This window comes from Dermacentor variabilis, chromosome 11, assembly GCF_050947875.1.
Source record: "Dermacentor variabilis isolate Ectoservices chromosome 11, ASM5094787v1, whole genome shotgun sequence".
NCBI classification, from domain to species: domain Eukaryota; kingdom Metazoa; phylum Arthropoda; class Arachnida; order Ixodida; family Ixodidae; genus Dermacentor; species Dermacentor variabilis.
The window spans coordinates 9,959,193-9,978,576 of NC_134578.1; the positions used below are offsets into that span (position 1 = coordinate 9,959,193).

The following is a 19,384-nucleotide window of genomic DNA, read 5'->3' on the forward strand; positions in this document are numbered from 1 at the left end:
TGAGAGTGCCATGATGAAGAAAATTTGAATTGATGATCAGTGAGCTAATGAAAAGCCTCAGCTTGAAACTAACGTTTAGACAAGGAGGCTCGCCTCGGTCCGGGCGCAGACATGCTCCATTGCAAAAAACACTGGCACTGGGCAGAGGCTTCTCTTCTTCACTCACTGCTGATTTAGGAACTGCGAAATTTCACACGCGTATTTAGCTGCACTCTGAAAAATGTTCAGCCTTAGGTGCTTATCTTGCCTCACGAATAATAATGTGCACCTAAATTGCGTGAATTTCCTATCTGGGAACTTTCGGGCCCCTTAAGTCATGCGCTTGTAGATGTGACATAGCGATTTGGCAGAAAAGTAGCGTGGGCAGGGCGCTAAATAAAAGAACAGGGCACAAGGTTGATGGCGATAATTGTTTGGGAACAAGATAAGCCCCATAGGGTGGGAGAATGCTTCGATTGTCTATGCCCAATGAAATTTATTAGTAATAATAAATAAGCTTCTGCTCAACACATTCCTCCTTTGCTAAGCCGTTATTAGCTCGGAATACTGCATAACATCATAGATCATCCCACTCGAACACCTCAGCAAAGTAAATAATGCAAGAAAAAAATATATGTTTTTTAGATGGATTGAAGCATTAGCTCGGCTGACCAGGAGCGAATAAGCCAAGACGCGTAAAATGTCGGCGAAGGCGATATATCGCAAATCATGAAGATTAACACAAATATGAAATAACAAATTTGTTTAAGCCCTCTCGAATGGAAAGCACGCTCATCTAAGTAGAGCTCCAGAATAAACAACTAATCACAGTGGATATTCAGTATGCTCTCTCCATTCATTAGGCGCCAGACGGGTGCATCTGTGATTGGTTTGCCGTCAGAAAGCACATTGACGGTAGTGGCCAGCGCCTTGTCATGATAAATGCATGCTGTGGTCCTCAAAAGATTGCTCATTGTTTGAAGCAGAATGGCAGTGTACTCTATAAACTGCACTGCTACTGCGGCACATCGCATTGAGAAACTTTCAGTAGCCATGTCGCTGGCAACACATGGTCTGTTTTCTGAATCAAATAAGCGTTAATTTCAGCGAAAGCGTTTGTGTATAGTAGCCAAAACTGAGATTTTAAGCGAAGCAGATATCGCATGTCAAATTCTAGGTCTGGCTATCAAAACATGATGCAAGCCCATTTGTGTAGAACGTTGGTTGTTACCAACCTTCAAGTGACAGAACAAGAACTGAACTTTGTGCAAGTTAGTAAGAATCCATACTTGACTGAACAGAACAAAGGGAACTCCACCACAAGCCTATATTAGTTGAGATTGTTATATGGGCAACAATCCTATTAAAAGGAAAGAAAAATTTTAAAAATTGCAATCAGCTTAAAGTGCGCGACGGCAGCAGCTTCAGCTGAACGATGTTCTGCCATTATAACGAAACAAGTTTTGTATAAATGCTAGGTTTTTGTGTCATTTTTGACTCGAGGATAACTTGCACGTTGACAGCGGCTTTTAATTGTCAAGGAATAACGGCTGGCAGATGCGACCTCACTGGGAGAATTGCAGCTTCCTCATATTTTCACGGAGCAAGCTGCACAGTGCGATTTACTTGTATAAATATCACTTTTGAGCAGATGCAAACAGCTTTTTTTTCACATTTAGGTCAACTGCTGACTGTGACTGCCTGAATCGCGCGGGTAAAGAGTGCAGTTTGGCCTTCGCTTTTGTGCTTCGTAATAAGTGAGGATCGGCACCTACATCTTGTGTGCCTCACCTAGTGGTCATAAAATACTGCTTGCCGCACTTCGTATTCTGCTGCCATGAAAGAGAAGCGAAGTATTGACTCAGGCTAAGTATAAAAAACACAAAAGTGAGCTTTTCACTCCAAACTGGCACGCCCGGCAGCGTCTCATGTCTGGAAATATTGCAACACTTCCAGGCACTTGGAAAGATTCAGGCAAGCCTGAAGTCTGTTTCACCATTCTCACACTACTGTAGTTGGGAGTAGGAATCACAAGCTAATACTCAAGGACATTTAGGTGTAGCGTAGGTGGTCCCACATTTTACAGGATGCATATGATCTTTGTGGTTCCTTCTATACTCGAAGTTGAGGGTAACGTGGTTCTCTTTATTTAACCGGCTGGTGCAATAATTAATGCTAACAAATGAGGCTAGACATCGGGATTTAGTTTCGTCGTCGCGATAGTGGTGGAGTGTCGTGGCTACTCTGGTATTCTTTACAGTCACGTGTTGAGTGCCTCCGTGTCCCTCAGACATAAAAGCAGTGTGCTTTACATTGTGCTTTCTCGATTCATATTTGTGTAAAGCGACCCGGCAGCGTAAATCAAGTGTTTAATGGACCTCAAATAGAGAAGCATACCTGCGCGCGCGCATGCATACGAATACATAAGCAAAAACACATTTTACCCTCTTGAATATTTTGACGCATGTGCAGATATTCTTGAGAGCACCTTTTAAACAATTCTAACCATTTAGCCCGGCAGCGTAGGCACTGATTTAGTAACAAAGTACTTTATCAAACCACAAAGGTTACTTCTTGGGCTCATCGGACGACTGTCAATGCAAGTACACGTGAGTATAGTGTTCATCTTGCATCTACCCGTACTTTAATTCCCTATTAGTGAAGGGAGGCACTGATCGATGCCCCTGACGCGCAGGCCATTTCCGCGTCAGTCGAAGCTCACTCCACTGCTAAGTGAGCTTCCGTGGTGCAAAGCGTACCTGCTATTAACGGATCGGTTCACATATATGCTCACCTAAATCACTTTTCTCTTACAACCTGACTGGATGCATTGTCTAAACTGGCCCTTTCCAGTCATGGCAGTAGATGCTCGCCACATACGGACTTGTCGAGCTTCACAACCCGTATATGTTGGCCGTGTAACACAAGATCACAAGATCATACTGCTTTGTCACGATCATAGTGGCGGAAAACAGTAATAATCAGGCTGCCCAGAGTTCGTCGACATTTGATGGGTTTTCGTTGGCGTCCTGAAACTTAGAACGGCTCCGTTTGACCATACAGGACCTAAGTCTCCCCGCAGGAGCAAGGCATTTCCGGGAGTCAGGTATTTTGCCTCTTACATAAGTTTTTTTTTAAAGAAAGGTCACATTTCTCATTGAGTAGATACGTTTAGCAGCACTTGTTTCTCGTCACAAGCCACTGAATGTCTTAAGACTGGCTGCTCAGTGGACGTGGGTTGACTTGACAGAGGAGAGGCACTTCATTTTCTCTGCGTCTAATAGCATTGTTCAGGCCACTTTGCAGCGTCAGTGCTTAGCGACATATCCTTTGCATTCACATACTTTACATTTAACTGTGCGGCAAATGTATTCTGTTGTAAGTCGGGAGAAAATCCTCGGGCCGATTAATTGCAGGCATGACTTTCCAAGACGAAATTGATCCACCTCATGCCAGTCTCCTCCTGCTCAGTATGAGACATATCAGTGATCGATGCGTGATTACAGCTTTAGGCAAAGCTGAGCACGGTTCAATGAATATCAAATATGAAAGACGTGGCTGATTATTCAGTCGTTCTGGCGCGACAAGCGGGAGAAACTGCGCAGATTTCCAGGTCTCGTCTTTGACTATGTCAGCTGGCGAAACAAGCGAAGGGAATTTTCGTTCGCACAATGTCAAAAATTGAACGATACAAGATTCATGTCGCGGGCGCAGCGAATTTCGTTTCGCATTGAATATCTGCAGAACATATATACCCAGTGTGGACGCACCGAGGGTCGGCGCTCTTTATATAGAATGGGCTCTTGCGCCATCGAACCTCGCACATCATTATCAACAGACCCTGACCACAGGCTTTGTCATGCAGGTAAGGAAAGTGCGAGGCTCGTTTACCCAAGACTTCTGGAGGAGAGGTCTTCCGACGGGAGGATGGTGGTTCAAGTGCACGATGACCTCACGCTGAACCTCAGGAAATCGTCAGTCGCAGCCGGTGAAATCCGTGTGCTGACGGAAGAAGACGGACGCCGGGTCACGCGATTCGTGAGTTTGACATGTAGTGAATGTCGGTAAACTATGAAAGTTACTGTAGCGAAATATTTATTATGATAACTTGCCCTGATCTCCCGAGATGTGCACTTGTTTCTGAAGCATCGTAAGGAGGCCCTATTAGCCCCGAGAGCGACCTAGAGGGGCGCTGCGAGAGCCGCTCGCGTGACGTCAGGGCACGGACTCGCGCCTGTCGTCTGCTGCAGTTCGGGCGGTGTCCGCACATTTTCTGCAGTGTTTCCGTTTGTTCGCTCTCGTTCCCAATGCTTTTATACGTATGACGGGAGACTGAAATATATATTTTACGATGTCTTCGTTCGCGAAAATGTAATCAAGGAGCTTATTTCCTAGACGACAATATATTTCTCGAAAGTAACGCTGTAATGCCACCCGAGGGAGCACAGACCAGGCCATTACGGTTTTTCATGCACGGATCTACACTTTCGAGTGGTAGCTCACGTGAATAAAAAAAGCGTAGAGTCAAAAGCACAGCACGTAAGAATCTAGTTAAGATTCCATACCAACCATGGTGCAATATGCGTGCCACAAATAAACGCTGACTATATATGACTTCTGCAACATTTACCTTGATTTCAACCCGCTAAAACATGTTTTCTCACAACGAATAGTTCACGGTATAATATCGAATGTTTCTATTTCTTTACAGAAACCTTCGGCAGTAACATGAGGACTTAACTACCACTTCAGTTTAGATTCGGCCAGCACCACTTGCGTTTTTAACTGGTTCTCAAAATGAGGCCATTCTTCGACGGTTAAATTTAAGTGGCGATAACTTGAAGCAAAGCTGATTAAGGTTTACAGCTGTTTGTAGCACACAGAAAGGAATGTACCAATATTTATGCCCTTTCAGTGCTACACGTTCAACTCACTTGAGCAATTTACTGGTGCTTCTCGCTTGAGAAACAAACATGATGAATGTGTTTGAAGAACTTACACAGGCTGCTGTGGCCAAATATTCGAGTGAAATATGCCTTTTGGACCGGTTCGCTGCAGGCAGCAGGAAGCCTAAGGCCCATTCATTAGTAGTGTTGCACATATTCAAGATATCATTGTTCGCCAGTTAAGGTCAAGTGTTCATGTCAGACTTGTGGTATCTTCTTTAAGAGGAGGGTACGCGAGGTTTTCTTTTATGAACTGATGAAGCTAATAGTTTTCAGTCTGTGTAATGAAACAACGAAGGACTGAGAGATATTGAGGCAGGATGTGTTTGCATTTTCCATTTCAATGCAGCCTAAGCTGCGCTGTAGTGCCTCGAGTATGCTATGGGCATTGTAATTGGAGCAGTAACGAGCTGCTTCATGGTTTCAATTTGAAGTTGTAGCGAAATGCTGGGTTTCGCGAACAAAGCGCGCCTCGCCGTAACGACAGTCGGTTGCTTCCATTACGGGAGGCGTGTGCCATGTCGTCGATAAAACTAGTGAGGGTCACTATGACACAATTCATCGCTTGCTGATGATTGCATGGTTCTCGATCTTAACCACGAAATTTTCTTTCATGTGATATCTGTTATGGTGCTCGTGACGTACGTATATATATATATATATATATATATATATATGTGTGTGTGTGTGTGTTTGTGTGTGTGTGTGTGTGTGTGTGTGTGTGTGTGTGTGTGTGTGTGTGTGTGTGTGTGTGTGTGTGTGTGTACTATATAGTACGATGCGCTGTCGTGTTAACAGCCAATGCGTTTCTGGGTGCCTATTTCAGAGAACGGCGAAAGTAGTACCATACCTTTTCACACAAAATGCGCGCCTATCCCTTCCATTTAGGCCTTAATACAGTTGCAACATTTGACTAAAACAACTCACCAGAGTGATAAGAATTATGATGAAAGCTTCGCTGGGCAGTGTCCTTCTAACACGGTTGTATAATGTTGACACCAAATATCGAGGTATTTCTTCCACGTAAATTGCTATGTCTCTCATACTTAAGTAATAAGGGAATGTTAAGCGTTTAGAGGAGCATCATAAATAACTTGACGTGTTGAAACTACAGACGTTCTTTTTAAGCACAATTTATGAACATATAGGGCGCATATATACATTGCAAGACCAGTAGACCCCTTCAGCGCTACATAGCTTGCGATATCCAAGTCGCAAATTTTCATGATTCACGCGGTTTCAAAGAAGAAACTTCGGTCCACGCATGGCAACATAAATAATCCGAAATAACCGTCTGTAAGTACGGCTCAATCCGCCAATACCCCAAGCACGCACCAAGAAAACGAGCGCGCGCGGCAGCCGAGCGAGCCGGAGCGAGTGGCGTCCTGGCCGTGACGTCACTCGCGAGAGGGCGCCGCTCCAAATTCTCGCCGCTAATAACGGCAACTATTAAGAATAAACGACGAAGAATCGCACAGAATACTGACCCGCAGGGCACACCAGTATCACGACTTCTTTATGTTCGTTGGCATATCGCCTAATTCTCATAGAAAGAGCCAGAAATCATTTACTTAAAGATGTGTAATTGAGATAATCACCTCTTGCCTTACTGCGACGCAGTACTAGCGACAGCAGACATCAGTAAAGGTCTGATAGTTACTATATAAGTAAACATCTCACCAAGTTTCACTAATCACTTTGTTTAAAACGAGTAGGACGCACGCTAGAGCGGTCACTTGTTTCAATCAAGACATTGATATTGTCGTGCTGCAATAGACTTCGATTTATTTATTTACTTCTATTTAATAAATATAGTTTTATAAATAATTGCTTGCTTATTTAAGTATATTATTTTGAAGTGAGGCTGCAGAAAAAATTGAATAAAAAAATGTGCCCAGCACTACCGTCCATCAGTTCCACTAGCTTCCAGGAGGCTCTGGCGATGTCACTGAAGTACTCGTAATTTTTCTTCTTTGCAACGCTTTAAGTTGATTATTATGTCGAACATGTTCAAGCTGCAAAAGTTATTGTCGTCTTTGCTAAGTGCTAAGTAGGAATTGTGAAAATAGCAGCAGCTCCGAGATATGCAGCCTTCAGGCTCTCGGAAATGTGAACTGGTTTTCAAGGTGAGTATTTTCCGAAAAAAAGTGTGAGACGAAGTTAAGTGGAGCGCCAATGCATTTGGTGAGCGAGTAATAGAAGCAAGTTTATGATTTTTTTACTAAGGGTACATCCCGACTGCGATTCGGCAAGTGCAAGAACTGAAGAATACCCTAAAATTTAAGAATGTATATGTTTTATGCCATTTTTTCTCGATTGCTAGACTATAATCGATGCCCTCGCTCACCATTTTCTTTTGCCAGAAGTATCCTTATTATGTCAACTGAAATTTAAAAACTTTTACCCTTCACACCGGTGGGGTGAAACAAGGTATATCACTGTTGAGACTCTACTAAGTGAAATCATTTGAATAACATGAAAAACACGGTCGCAAGGTGCGTCTTCTTACCTCTCGAATCACGAAATTTATTTGGCTCCTTAGACATGGCTGAGCAACACTTGTGAAATCCAGTACCTCTTCCACAGAAACAATAACTATATTATCCATCAAGTGCACAAGCGCAACTACAAAATGAAACCTGAATAATACAATTCATTACAGATAGTAGGGCAAATAGATCCTGATTATATTATTGATTTCAGGAGTTCTAAAGATCGCTACTCTTTGCAACAAGTACGGCAGGGCACCGCTATGATACAAAACAATACAGAGTTTTAGCATAGGGGCCCCAAAGAGCTCTACGGGTGTTAGCGTTGGGGCCCGCAGAAGTGAAGAACTTTAGAATAGGGCTTTGCGTTTGGGGATAGCGTATTGCGCTGACAGAGGCCCTACGGCATCAAAAAAAGCTATTAGAATATTTAAATAAAATATACCATTTTATAATAAGAATAGTAATATTGACTCATGTTTTCGCATTTATTTACAGTTTGGAGGTTATTCTTATAGCAGTAAAGAATTAGTTGCGCTTAGTTTTGAGTGACCAACTTTACGTGCCTTCACCAGCCAAGCTAAGCCGTCTTAGGCCTACTATCCATAATATCCGCAAACGAATTCGGAATCAGCCGCGTCTAATGAATCAATCTTCATAACACACCCTAGTTGACAGAAAGCAATAACGGCAGTCACTTCTCCTAGCTTGCGAACTTCACGCGTTACCACGAATCAAACCCAGTCTGGTGCTAGGTTAGAGCCTTCGTTTCGATGGGTGTCGCCATGTTTGTTTACGCAAATCTTTTGGGGCAACTTTTGGCGCTGCCCCTCAATCAGCGAAATGCATGCTCGACGCAAAACCCAAACGCAGTTTGCGTGTCGCGCATGCGCAGTGGCTCCAAACGTGTGAGGCCCCTATCCTAAAACTCTGTAATGGCTTAAATATTGCCACGTTCATAGTCGTGCAGACACAAGGACAAAATGTCGCTCAAACGTCCACACATTTAAAAAGTCTAAAGGACACGAGCGCTATTTCAAGCGACATTTTATTGAAAAGACCAGCGAGTATACTTTAAACAAAGAAAAAGGAAAATGCCTTCAAAGATTGCAGAAAACATCTTATCGTCTTACTCACTTGCCTGTAATTCCTAGATGGTGCAATATGTGTCTATGGTTAATACTCAGTGCATGTTCTGCTCGTTACCTACATCATCCTATTGTATTATTGATGGAAAATGAAATTTTATTCCATTTTAGACTATCCTCGAAAATTTTGCCGATCCAGCTTTCTGTTGCTCAATACGTGCTAAACAAAGGATATTGCAAGCCATACAGTAAGCCGGCAAATCACTAAAAAGTGAAGCGACACTTTTTCATATTTTGCGGGCTTTCTTTCACGCATATGTATATAAATATGTACCCAACACCTGTTAAGGCAGCCAATAATATCTGTTTTCAAAGCACACAGAAATGACGTCTTATGAATGTTTTACTGCGGTGTTCAAACGATGCTGTGGGTCACCGCCCGATGCTTCCGCCGGTGGTTCAGTAAACTTGAGACCCGGAGGCTAAATGAAATCGGATTAGAATAGTTTTCCGTTATGCGGCTATTCCTGTGTTCAAGTCACAACTGACCAACAAATCACTATATACGTTTCTGAGTGGATATTTCCGTCGGTGTTACTTCGATACAGTGGGCCTGAGCGAGTAAACTTTATATTTGTGATACAAGATCGAATGCATGCGTATTGCCTTCAACTTATGTAATGTCACGTGTATACAAGTGACAACAGTCACTCAAATACGGCGATTTAGTTCTGCGGAAGCCCGCAAGGTGAAGGAACGCTTGTGAACGGGAACTAAGCGCTACAGACAGATGGTGGAGACTTTTCTCTTTTATGAACATCCCTGTGGGCTTCCGTGGCACTGATATGCCTGTCGTATTCAGTGTCCCTGTTCTTCGAGTTGTCAATCAATGCGGCCTAGCTGTGCGATGCGCTGGCCTCCTGGTTAGCTCAGATGATGTAGTAACCTCCTCGAAAACGCGCTGGTCCTGGATTCGATCCCGGGACCAAGGCAAATTATTTTTAACTGCGAAAATGTTTTTCTGAGAAACCTGTATAGGTTTGTTTTGTAGTTTCATGCTCGATTAAGAATTTTTCTTTTCATGAACATTCGCTAGAAAACAGGACAATGTTAGTCACACTAGCTATAGCTTAGTTACTGTAGAAACTGCCGTTTTGGTATTATATTCATGGTGCTTTACTAAGTCTCGTTCTTTTTTGCATTCTGAGCTTATAGGCGAGGGTAAGGCAGATGGTCAGAAATTTCAAAACATTTAAGAGGGTCTAACTTATTGTGTTTGTGACAAGAGAGTGGTGACGAACATTTTACGTCACTTGTGCTGAAAGATACATACGCATTTTTAAGGCAACAGATGCCTATTTTAAAACACAGCTGTTCTAGCGACAAGATGTTATCGGGATCATGCGCTCGAAACGTCCACGCAAAATGTCGACGGAAGTTCACTGAGAAAATTGTTCCAGCTGGAGCGTTAAGTTTTAAAGGGCATGGTGAACATGTCATGAATTACATATGTGCAAAGTTGAAGCGTATGGGGCAATAGGGGCATGTCGCCGTTTACTTTTCAAGAGTAAATAAAATAAAGCGTTTTGACCCACTGGTGCACTTATTTATGTCTATGAGTACTCCAGTGGTTTTGTAGCACGAGTAGCATGAACGAAGATGAGAGTATACAGCTGTCTCAAACAACCCTAATCCACGCCAGTACCATAACAGGGCTCCTGCCATGTAACCATAAGCTAAGCTTTCCTTAGTTATATTGACAAGCAGTTTCAAGAATATTGTCGAGATAACGCCTCAACATTGCTGCCATGTGAAACGAAGGCTTACTAATGTCTACAGGACTCACTTTCTGCCAGCAAGACAAATGGGGCAGAAATGGCTGCAGGGAGGCTTGTCGGGCCACGCCGACCACGATGACGTACAGTTTTTTTGAAGTAGAAGCGATCAATAATGAAAAACCGCTCCTGCAGTGAGAAGTTAAATGTACACGACAGTCGGAGTCCAGAAAGGCCGTCGGAGCCTTTAGAAGGTTCCCTCGGGGAGTCATTCGAATTTTAGATTTTGGAATTGTTACTGCAAATAAACCGCTCAGCATTATTGTTTTGAAATTTTCCACTTTCTGAAACTTTCCAAACGTGAACGCATACAGTGGTGAACCTCTGAGCTCTAAATCAATTGTTGAAAGTCTTTTTATAAGTTCAGAGCTTTTTATTCGTGAGCCTGAAGCGGTCACGTGTTCAAAGACCGCCGGCGCAACAGCCGTGACGAGGCGCAAGAATACAGTGAAGAACGTGCACTCAGGCTGCGGAATATTGTCGCGAGGACTAGACGGGCGTCTTCGCAGGAAAGCACTGCACACACACACACGCACACACACACACACACACACACACACACACACACACACACACACACACACACACGCACACACACACACACACACACACACACACACACACACACACACACACAACTATATATATATATATATATATATATATATATATATATATATATATATATATATATATATATATATATATATATATAGTTCAGCTGTCGATAGTTTACTAGTCTATTTACGCATTATTGTTAACATGCAGGTTAAGTCACGAGTTCGAGAGCTTTGCGAATGGTGATTTGTGAGACCGAATAGTGAAAGAAGCAAATCGAATCGAATATCCAATAGTATACTATATAATATAATAAGCAATGTTCACATCCTAATCTTCTTAAATTCAGCAATTTTCTGTCTCTGCATAGTACGTTATGAAGCGTTGTTTATTAAAAGCTCAAATGGAGGATCAGGAGAAAAAAGGTTGTTTCTTTGCGTGCACGGAACTCTGCAGAAAGCGCGAATGGTCGCAGTACAGCCTCTGAAGTACGGCTACCTAAGCGAGGTCGCCTGCTCCACTGCGCAAGTTATGTTTCATGTCTGTGCTATGGCCACGGGGGTGAAAATGCACTGTACATTTGTTAAGATTTCGATTAATTGGATGCGGTGGAGGTTTTTAAATGCTTGAAAAGTATTCGAAAAAGTATTCGCATATACGGATCTAATATTCTCCTATTCGATTAAATATTCGATTCAAGCAGGACAATATTCGATTTGTTATTACAAGTTTCGAATTTTCGCACACTCCTAGAGTTATAAATCAAAGAATATTTTATTATTTCTTTACATATGTAGTCTTCAGGGTCAGATATAAAAATGAAAATGGTGTTCTATTTTTTTCTTGATGTGGGACCCTTGAAGCCTAATGAAACACTAATACACGCGCACACCTGAACGTCACCCTTCTAGTAGTCTCCAAAGTAAGCACTCAATATTAGCTTTTGTGCTATAACCTTGTAACTAGAAGTTATCCTTGCGAAAAATTGCACAAGGGTGATGATTATAAACTTGAAATGTTTGTTGTAAAAACACAGACAAAGAAGGTTTGAAAAGGATGAACTAAATGTTTCTTGTACATATGTTTATGTCGAAACCAGGAATCCTTACAAAGTAGCGCATCTTTCCGTCTTTGCCATGTTCGATTCTTTATTTCCGACAACACGGAAAAGCCTCTGTTCATGCTTTCTCTCAAGCAAGCTCATCACTGATTTCAGTACAACGGGGAAGATATTGAGAAACATCTTTACGAAGACGAAGAAAAAATTGCGTCTGTCATGCTGACCACAACGGAAAACGGTGTCCGCATGGTAAGAAAAAAAAATGCATGCCGCAACATATTCTAACATACACGCTTCCCGCGCAATATGCTTATGCCATTGGGAAAAAAAGTTCGGGTAAAAAAAGTCATATTTCGTACGGCTCCGACTGCTACAATTGAACCAGCGCTATAATAAAGCGACTAGCTGAATCTACACTCAACCAAGAAAATCCTGTTAAATGGTTGCATTACGAGCAGACAATGCAGTAAGTAGCAGTTAATTTGATATATCCGCTAAAACGATGATTACCTATGCCGTCCGCTGTATAGTTTGTTCTAGCAATTTAAACTTAATTAAATATCCGGCGGCCTTAGCTTTATCTTGCTCGCCGTCTTGTCTCATGTGAATATGTATGGCGTTGCATTGATGAGCTCCAAGTCGCTGGTTTGAACCTTGCCTCAGTGGCCGGATTTCCATAGGGGCGAAATGAAAGAACTCTCTTTTTCTTAGATCTATGCGCATCTTGAAAAAAAAAAACTCCAAGAGGTCAAAACTTATGCGTGGTCCTCCAGTAGGACGCGCGCCATAATGAGCTGGGAGTTCTTTGCGCGTAAAAGCCCTCGAACTTATTAAATGATCGATTCATTATTTGATTTATTCTTTTCCTACACATTGAAGGAAGGACTAGTGGGACCTAGACACAGGATCCAGCCAACGCAGATCTCTGAGAGATCGGAAGATGGCGTGGTGCCTCATGAGATACACGAAATTGAGCAGAAGGAAATGTTGGATAAAACTCTCACTTACAAACGCAAAGGTGAGACTTATTCGTAGCGCTATTTCTTTAAATATGCGTTCTACAAAGATAAGCTTTCCCATGAAGCACTGAAAAAAGTCTTCTTGTTGCTACGCTTGGTCTTTGAATGTGCATAACATTTCAATTGAAGTATTCTTTACTGTTTTACTTTTGATAAGCTTACGCCCTTCATCAATATTAATTTTCAAGCATGTCTCTCCATAGGAATCCTCTGTAAAAATATCTGAGGATCTTGCGCAAATCCAAGCGAAACATGGCAACTGCGCTTAGTATTTTTGCCACACAAAAGTGAGTCAAGTGCAAAGAAACACGAGAACGACATAAGACACGGTAGGCACGCAGGCGTTGCTAATCAACCATTGTCTTTGCTTTCTTCTCGAAGCCGAACTAAAGTACCTTCAGGAAACCACATTACAGATCACGTGAAACATTTCATAACGAAAAAACAAAGTGAACCAGACAAAGAACAAAAATAAATCCAGTAGACGCGAAGGCCGTCGCGTAATACCCAGAAGCTTTTAATCTTTTTCGATCAAAGTAAGGGAAGATTTACCGATGCATGTGACAAAGAAATGGTCAATTTGCTCAGCTTCAATTATTAGGCGAGTCGCTTCCCAATCATTTTCATCCAAGATAACTATTTTGTGTGCTGTAGGCACTTCTGTTCGAGGTGTGTACGTAACAAGACTATTTCACATTACAACTGCAGACGTCCCCAGTGAGAGAGCATCGATCTATGGAGGCAACGTTCCGGACTCCATAACTGTGGAAGTATTCATAGTTTCGGACAAAAGGCATCACAGCCACTTCAGAGATACGCAGTACCAACTGCGGTATTTGTGCATTATGATAAATGCTGTAAGTGTTTGCTTATTGCGTGTGCCGTGCACCGACCTATTCAGTGTGGATGCATGAAATATAAATTAAGCTGTGTGTCGTGTGAAGTGGTGCTTCATTTTGCAATGCGAACGACATTGTAAGTGTGATAACCTGGCAAGCTAAAGTTAACATTTCTAGGTATATATATATATATATATATATATATATATATATATATATATATATATATATATATATATATATATATATATATATATATGTGTGTGTGTGTGTGTGTGTGTGTGTGTGCGCAGGAAGGGGTCGACAAACCTTTTCGAAGACGCATTTACTTAACGTTCTCGGTTGATCCACCTGCTGCATTCAGTCAATACGTCTTCCAAAAGGTTCGTCGTCCCTTTCCTGTATATGTGACATTGGGTCCTGCGTGCTGAACTTTGAAGAAACCCGCTATATATATATATATATATATATATATATATATATATGTATTGTAACGGACAGTTAAGGGAATCCAGATGCAACTATTTATTGTGGGCGAACTTGTGCCCTGGGATAAATAAAGAACACTGCCGCGTTCTAAACGGGAGATCAGGAAGGCCTTCTTCTTCTCTCTCGAGCGTCGCTTCACCTCGTCTTCTTCTTGTAGACGCCGACAACGGCCACCTGCGATGCGAGTGCGTGCGGTGAAAACACGTGCCATTATTTCGTCGTCTTTTCCTTCAATACGCCTTTGTCGTCTTGAGGGGGCACGCGAACCTGCGCGCGTTGTTTAAATGTTTCTGCCTTATATCATTATCCCCCCTACAAAACGCATCGTCCCGATGCGTAAAGCGACGAAATTGTTCACAAGCAGTTGTCCATACTAAAGTGGTATATGGCACAGAAAAGATGTTTGGTCGAATAATCACTGCCTGTCATAATATGGCTTCAGTCTGACCACATGTACAGTTTCTGTGCGACGCCGGCATCGTGATGAGCTCACTTGTCCTTCTGGCGTAACTTCGTAGTTCAGGGGACTGATGCGGCGAAGTACTCGGTAAGGGCCGAAATAACGGCGCAAAAGCTTTTCGGACAGGCCGCGCGTCCGCACGGGGGTCCATACCCATACTCTGTCGCCTGGTGCATACTCGACTTCCCTTCGCCGCAGGTTGTAACGGTCCGCGTTGATGCGCTGCCTTTGTTGAATGTGATGTCGCGCCAGCTGACGTGCTTCTTCGGCCCTCTGTGTAAAGTCACTGATGTCAGGGTTCTGTTCTGTACTGTCGCTGGCAGGCAGCATTGCATCCAAGGGTGTGGTAACTGTTCGGCCAAAAACAAGTTGGAATGGCGTTACTTGAGTGGTTTCTTGCAATGCGGTATTGTAGGCGAATGTCGCATAGGGTAGGATCTTGTCCCATGTACGGTGCTCTAAGTCTACGTAAATTGGCAACATATCGGTCAGCGTCCTGTTCAATCGCTCGGTTAACCCATTTGTTTGAGGATGATAGGCAGTTGTTTTCCTGTGGCTGGTATGAGTCAATTTCATGATGGATTGCGTCAAATCGGCTATGAACGAAGTTCCTCGGTCCGTGATAATAATTGCAGGGGCACCGTGTCGTAATACTATCTTGGTGACAAAGAATTCAGCCACTTCAACGGCCGTTGCACTGATTAGAGAGGATGTCTCGGCATATCGGGTTAGGTAATCGGTCGCTACTACAATCCATCGTTTCCCTGATGACGATGTCGGAAAGGGACCAAGCAAGTCCATTCCTACTTGTTCGAACGGGGCTCCTGGGGGTTCTATTGGATGAAGGAGGCCTGTGGGTTTTAATGGAGGCGTTTTGCGTCTTTGGCGATCCCGACATGTTCGTACATAATGCTGTACTGAATTCAATAGCTTTGGCCAGTAGTATTTAGCATGAATTCGGGCGAAGGTTCTGCTCACTCCGAGGTGTCCTGCTGATGGGTCATCGTGACAGGCGTCTAAGATTTCCGATCGCAAAGCTGAAGGAACAACGAGTAGAAATTTCTCTTTGCTGTGCTCAAAATTTCTTTTGTACAGGACGCCATTTCTCATCACATACGATGACAATCCCCGGCAAAAAACTCGCGGAACACGAACGGGGTGTCCCTCGAGGTGCCTGATGAGTAGAAGGAACTCGGCGTCAGACTGCTGGTGTTTGGCCATCTCAGATGTGGTCACGGCTCCAAGAAACGGAAATTCGTCTGCATCTTTCACAGGAGCAGATTCGACCGGAGCACGTGATAAACAATCAGCGTCACTGTGTTTGCGACCTGACTTGTACACGACCATTATGTCGTATTCCTGCAGCCTCAGACTCCATCTAGCAAGTCGTCCAGAAGGATCTTTCAGGTTTGCAAGCCAGCACAATGAGTGATGGTCACTGATTGCTCGGAACGGTCTACCGTATAAGTATGGTCGGAATTTTCCTATGGCCCATATTACTGCGAGGCATTCTTTTTCGGTGGCTGAATAGTTGGTTTCAGCCCTCGAAAGAGTGCGGCTAGCGTATGCAATCACTCTTTCCTCTCCGTTTTGCCATTGAACGAGGACGGCACCAAGTCCTAAGTTGCTGGCGTCTGTGTGGATGTCTGTTTCCGCTTCCTCATCAAAGTGCGCAAGGACCGGGTGGTTTTGAAGTCGCCGTCGCAGCTCATTGAATGCATCTTCTTGTTCACTGTGCCATACGAAAGGCATATCTTCTTTCGTTAATCGCGTTAACGGCTTGGCAATCTTCGAAAAGTTTTTGACGAAACGCCTGTAAAAGGCACAAAGTCCTAGGAATCGCCTAATGGCCTTTTTGTTGGTTGGTCTAGGAAACTTTTCTACTGCTGCGGTCTTCTCAGGGTCAGGACGGATGCCTTCGGAGCTAATCACATGGCCGAGGAAAAGGAGCTCATGGAAGCCGAAGTGACATTTTTGTGGCTTTATCGTAAGCCCTGCTGAACTAATAGCTTTGAGCACAGTCCTTAGTCCACATGCTGAGCACATGCTGAGCAAAGGTGGTAGAAAAAATCACGACATCGTCAAGGTAAACTAGACAGGACGGCCACTTTAACCCGGAAAGCACAGTGTCCATCATCCGCTGAAAGGTGGCAGATGCGGAACAGAGGCCGAACGGAAGTACCTGGAATTCGTGTAGTCCGTCTGGTGTCACGAATGCTGTCTTCTCACGATCCCGTTTGTCCACTCCTATTTGCCAGTATTCGCTTTTGAGGTCGAGAGAGGAAAATAATTTCGCATTCCGTAGTCTATCGAGGGTGTCATCGATCCTCGGAAGTGGATAGACATCCCGCTTTCTGACGAGGTTTAGCTTCCGATAATCAACGCATAAGCGCAAAGTCTGATCCGTTTTCTTTACCAGCACCACAGGCGAAGCCCACGGGCTGGTCGATGGTTGAATTACGTCGTCTCGAAGCATTTCTTCGACTTGTTTGCTGATGATCTCTCTCTCCTTCGGTGACACTCGGTAGGGATGCTGGCAAATAGGTCAGACAGCTTCGTCGACAATGATACGGTGTTTGGCGATGGATGTTCTCTGGACTTTCGATGTCGTTGAGAAACACGAGGCGAATTCTCGTTCTCTATTTGCTGCTTCTGGCTCGGTGATAGTGCCGCTTCGATGTTGACAGATGTGAGTATGGAGTCTACGTTGTCAGAATCCAGTAGTGCAGCATCGGAAGGGCTCAAATCCGTAATCTGTTCATAGCATTAAGGTGGGCAATGACAGTTCCCTTCGCAACATGCCGGACTTCATTTCCAAAATTAGTCAGGAAGACATTCGAACACCCGTCACGCAGCTGAACCAGACCCCTTGCCATACAGATTCCTTTTTCGAGTAAGAGCCCAGTGTTACTGTCTGCTATTCCTTCATAGTCGCTGAATACAGTGCTTCTTACGGCGACAGCTACGCTGGATCTTGGGGGTATCGTGACGTCGTCGTCTATAATCTGAAGCGCATCGAATTGTTCTTCACTCTCGAACGTCGCGATGGCGTGCTTCGTTGAGAACGACACACAGGATTCCTGCAAGTTGATAACTGCACCGTTCGCCAGCAAAAAGTCCATTCCTATAATTACATCCCTTGAGAATTCTGATAGGACAATGAAACTGGCGACGTATGTAAAGCCGCGTATTCCGATTCTAGAAGTGCACCTGCCCACCGGGTTGATAAGGTGTCCACCGGCGGTTCGAATTTGCGGTCCTCTCCAAGGAGTCAGCACTTTTTTCAGTCTTCTGGCAAGTACTTTACTCATAACGGAATGGTCTGCGCCTGTGTATACTAAACCAGTAATTTCGCAGCCGTCTATGAACACACATAAATCGGAAGCTACGCCACTCTTTTCGCAACTGCTCTCGCGTCCGTCGTTATATTTCAGAATCAGCGCTGGAGGCTCCGTTCTTGCGTCGACAGCGGCCTCACCTCCACAGGTCGCCGGTATTAGTTTTCCCGACGTGGGCTTTGGGGGCGTCGCCTTGGGGAGCTTAAGGATGGACGCGAGCTCGGTGATCGATACCTCAGTGGCACTGTTGACCGTGGTTGGTGTTGCTGTGAAGTCTGCGGGCTTGGGCGCGTTGACAACTACTCCTGGATCTCGAAAGGGCGTTCACCGTTTCTTGGGCAAGGAGCGTTTATGGAAAACCCCCGAACCCGCTCTGCGGTATTCGCACATCCTGTAGAGATGACCAGCTTCGCCGCAGTGGTAGCACAGCGGGATTCTATCAGGAGTGCGCCATATGTCAGCTTTCCGGAATCTCGTCTCCGGCGGAGACGGCAAGAACCGAGGTTCGGGTACATGCGTAGTTGCCGCGACGAAAGTACGTCCTGGAGATCCTCTGAGTACCTCGGCGTACGATACCGTCGGCCATACCGGTGACGACGCTTGCGGCTGTGCTGGTGGGTGCTGTTCGTGGACGGCTTGTCTCACTTCTTCGCGAACCACTTCTGCTAACGAAGAGACCTCTGTGGGGCCCTTGTTCCGCTGTTGCCTCTGGAGTTCTTCTCGAACCACAGACCTTATGAGTTCTCGTAAGACGTCGACGCTGTTCCCGAACATTGCCGGCATCGCATCCATAGAGGCGACGTTCATATCGCGGTTGTAGAGTCTCGCACGCTGTTGAAGAGTCCTTTCCATAGTTGTCGCCTCGGAGCGGAATTCGGCGACGGTGCGTGGAGGGCTGCGAACCAAACCAGCAAAAAGCTCCTGCTTCACACCGCGCATCAGGTGCCGAAGCGTCTTGTCCTCGCTCATGCTCGGGTCGGCGCGGCGGAATAAGCGGGACATATCTTCGAGATACATTGCCACGCTTTCGTTGTTTCGCTGGCTTCTTGCTTGCAAAGTGGCTTCAGCTCTTTCCCGGCGGTCAGTGCTCGGATACGTGGCCAACAGCTCCCGTCGGAAGTCATCCCACGACCGGAGGACAGCTTCGTGGTTTTCAAACCACGTTCGCGCACAGTCTTGCAACGCGAAGTAAACGTTGCGGAGCTTCCGGTTTTCGTCCCATCCGTTGTAGTCAGCGACGCGCTCGAAGCCTTCCAACCAGTCCTCGGCGTCTTCGAAGGTGTC

General features: G+C 44.5%; 1 protein-coding gene across 1 annotated transcript in view; it reads left to right on the forward strand.

The window, feature by feature from the left end:
• Positions 1 to 19,384, forward strand: part of LOC142564954 (venom metalloproteinase antarease TserMP_A-like) — a 49,635-nt gene that overhangs the window by 9,308 nt on the left and 20,943 nt on the right. The window contains exons 2-5 of the mRNA XM_075676168.1: positions 3,845 to 4,017; positions 12,112 to 12,204; positions 12,835 to 12,973; positions 13,683 to 13,831. Of these exons, the coding sequence (XP_075532283.1) occupies positions 3,845 to 4,017; positions 12,112 to 12,204; positions 12,835 to 12,973; positions 13,683 to 13,831 (554 nt within the window). The remainder of the gene's footprint in view (positions 1 to 3,844; positions 4,018 to 12,111; positions 12,205 to 12,834; positions 12,974 to 13,682; positions 13,832 to 19,384) is intronic.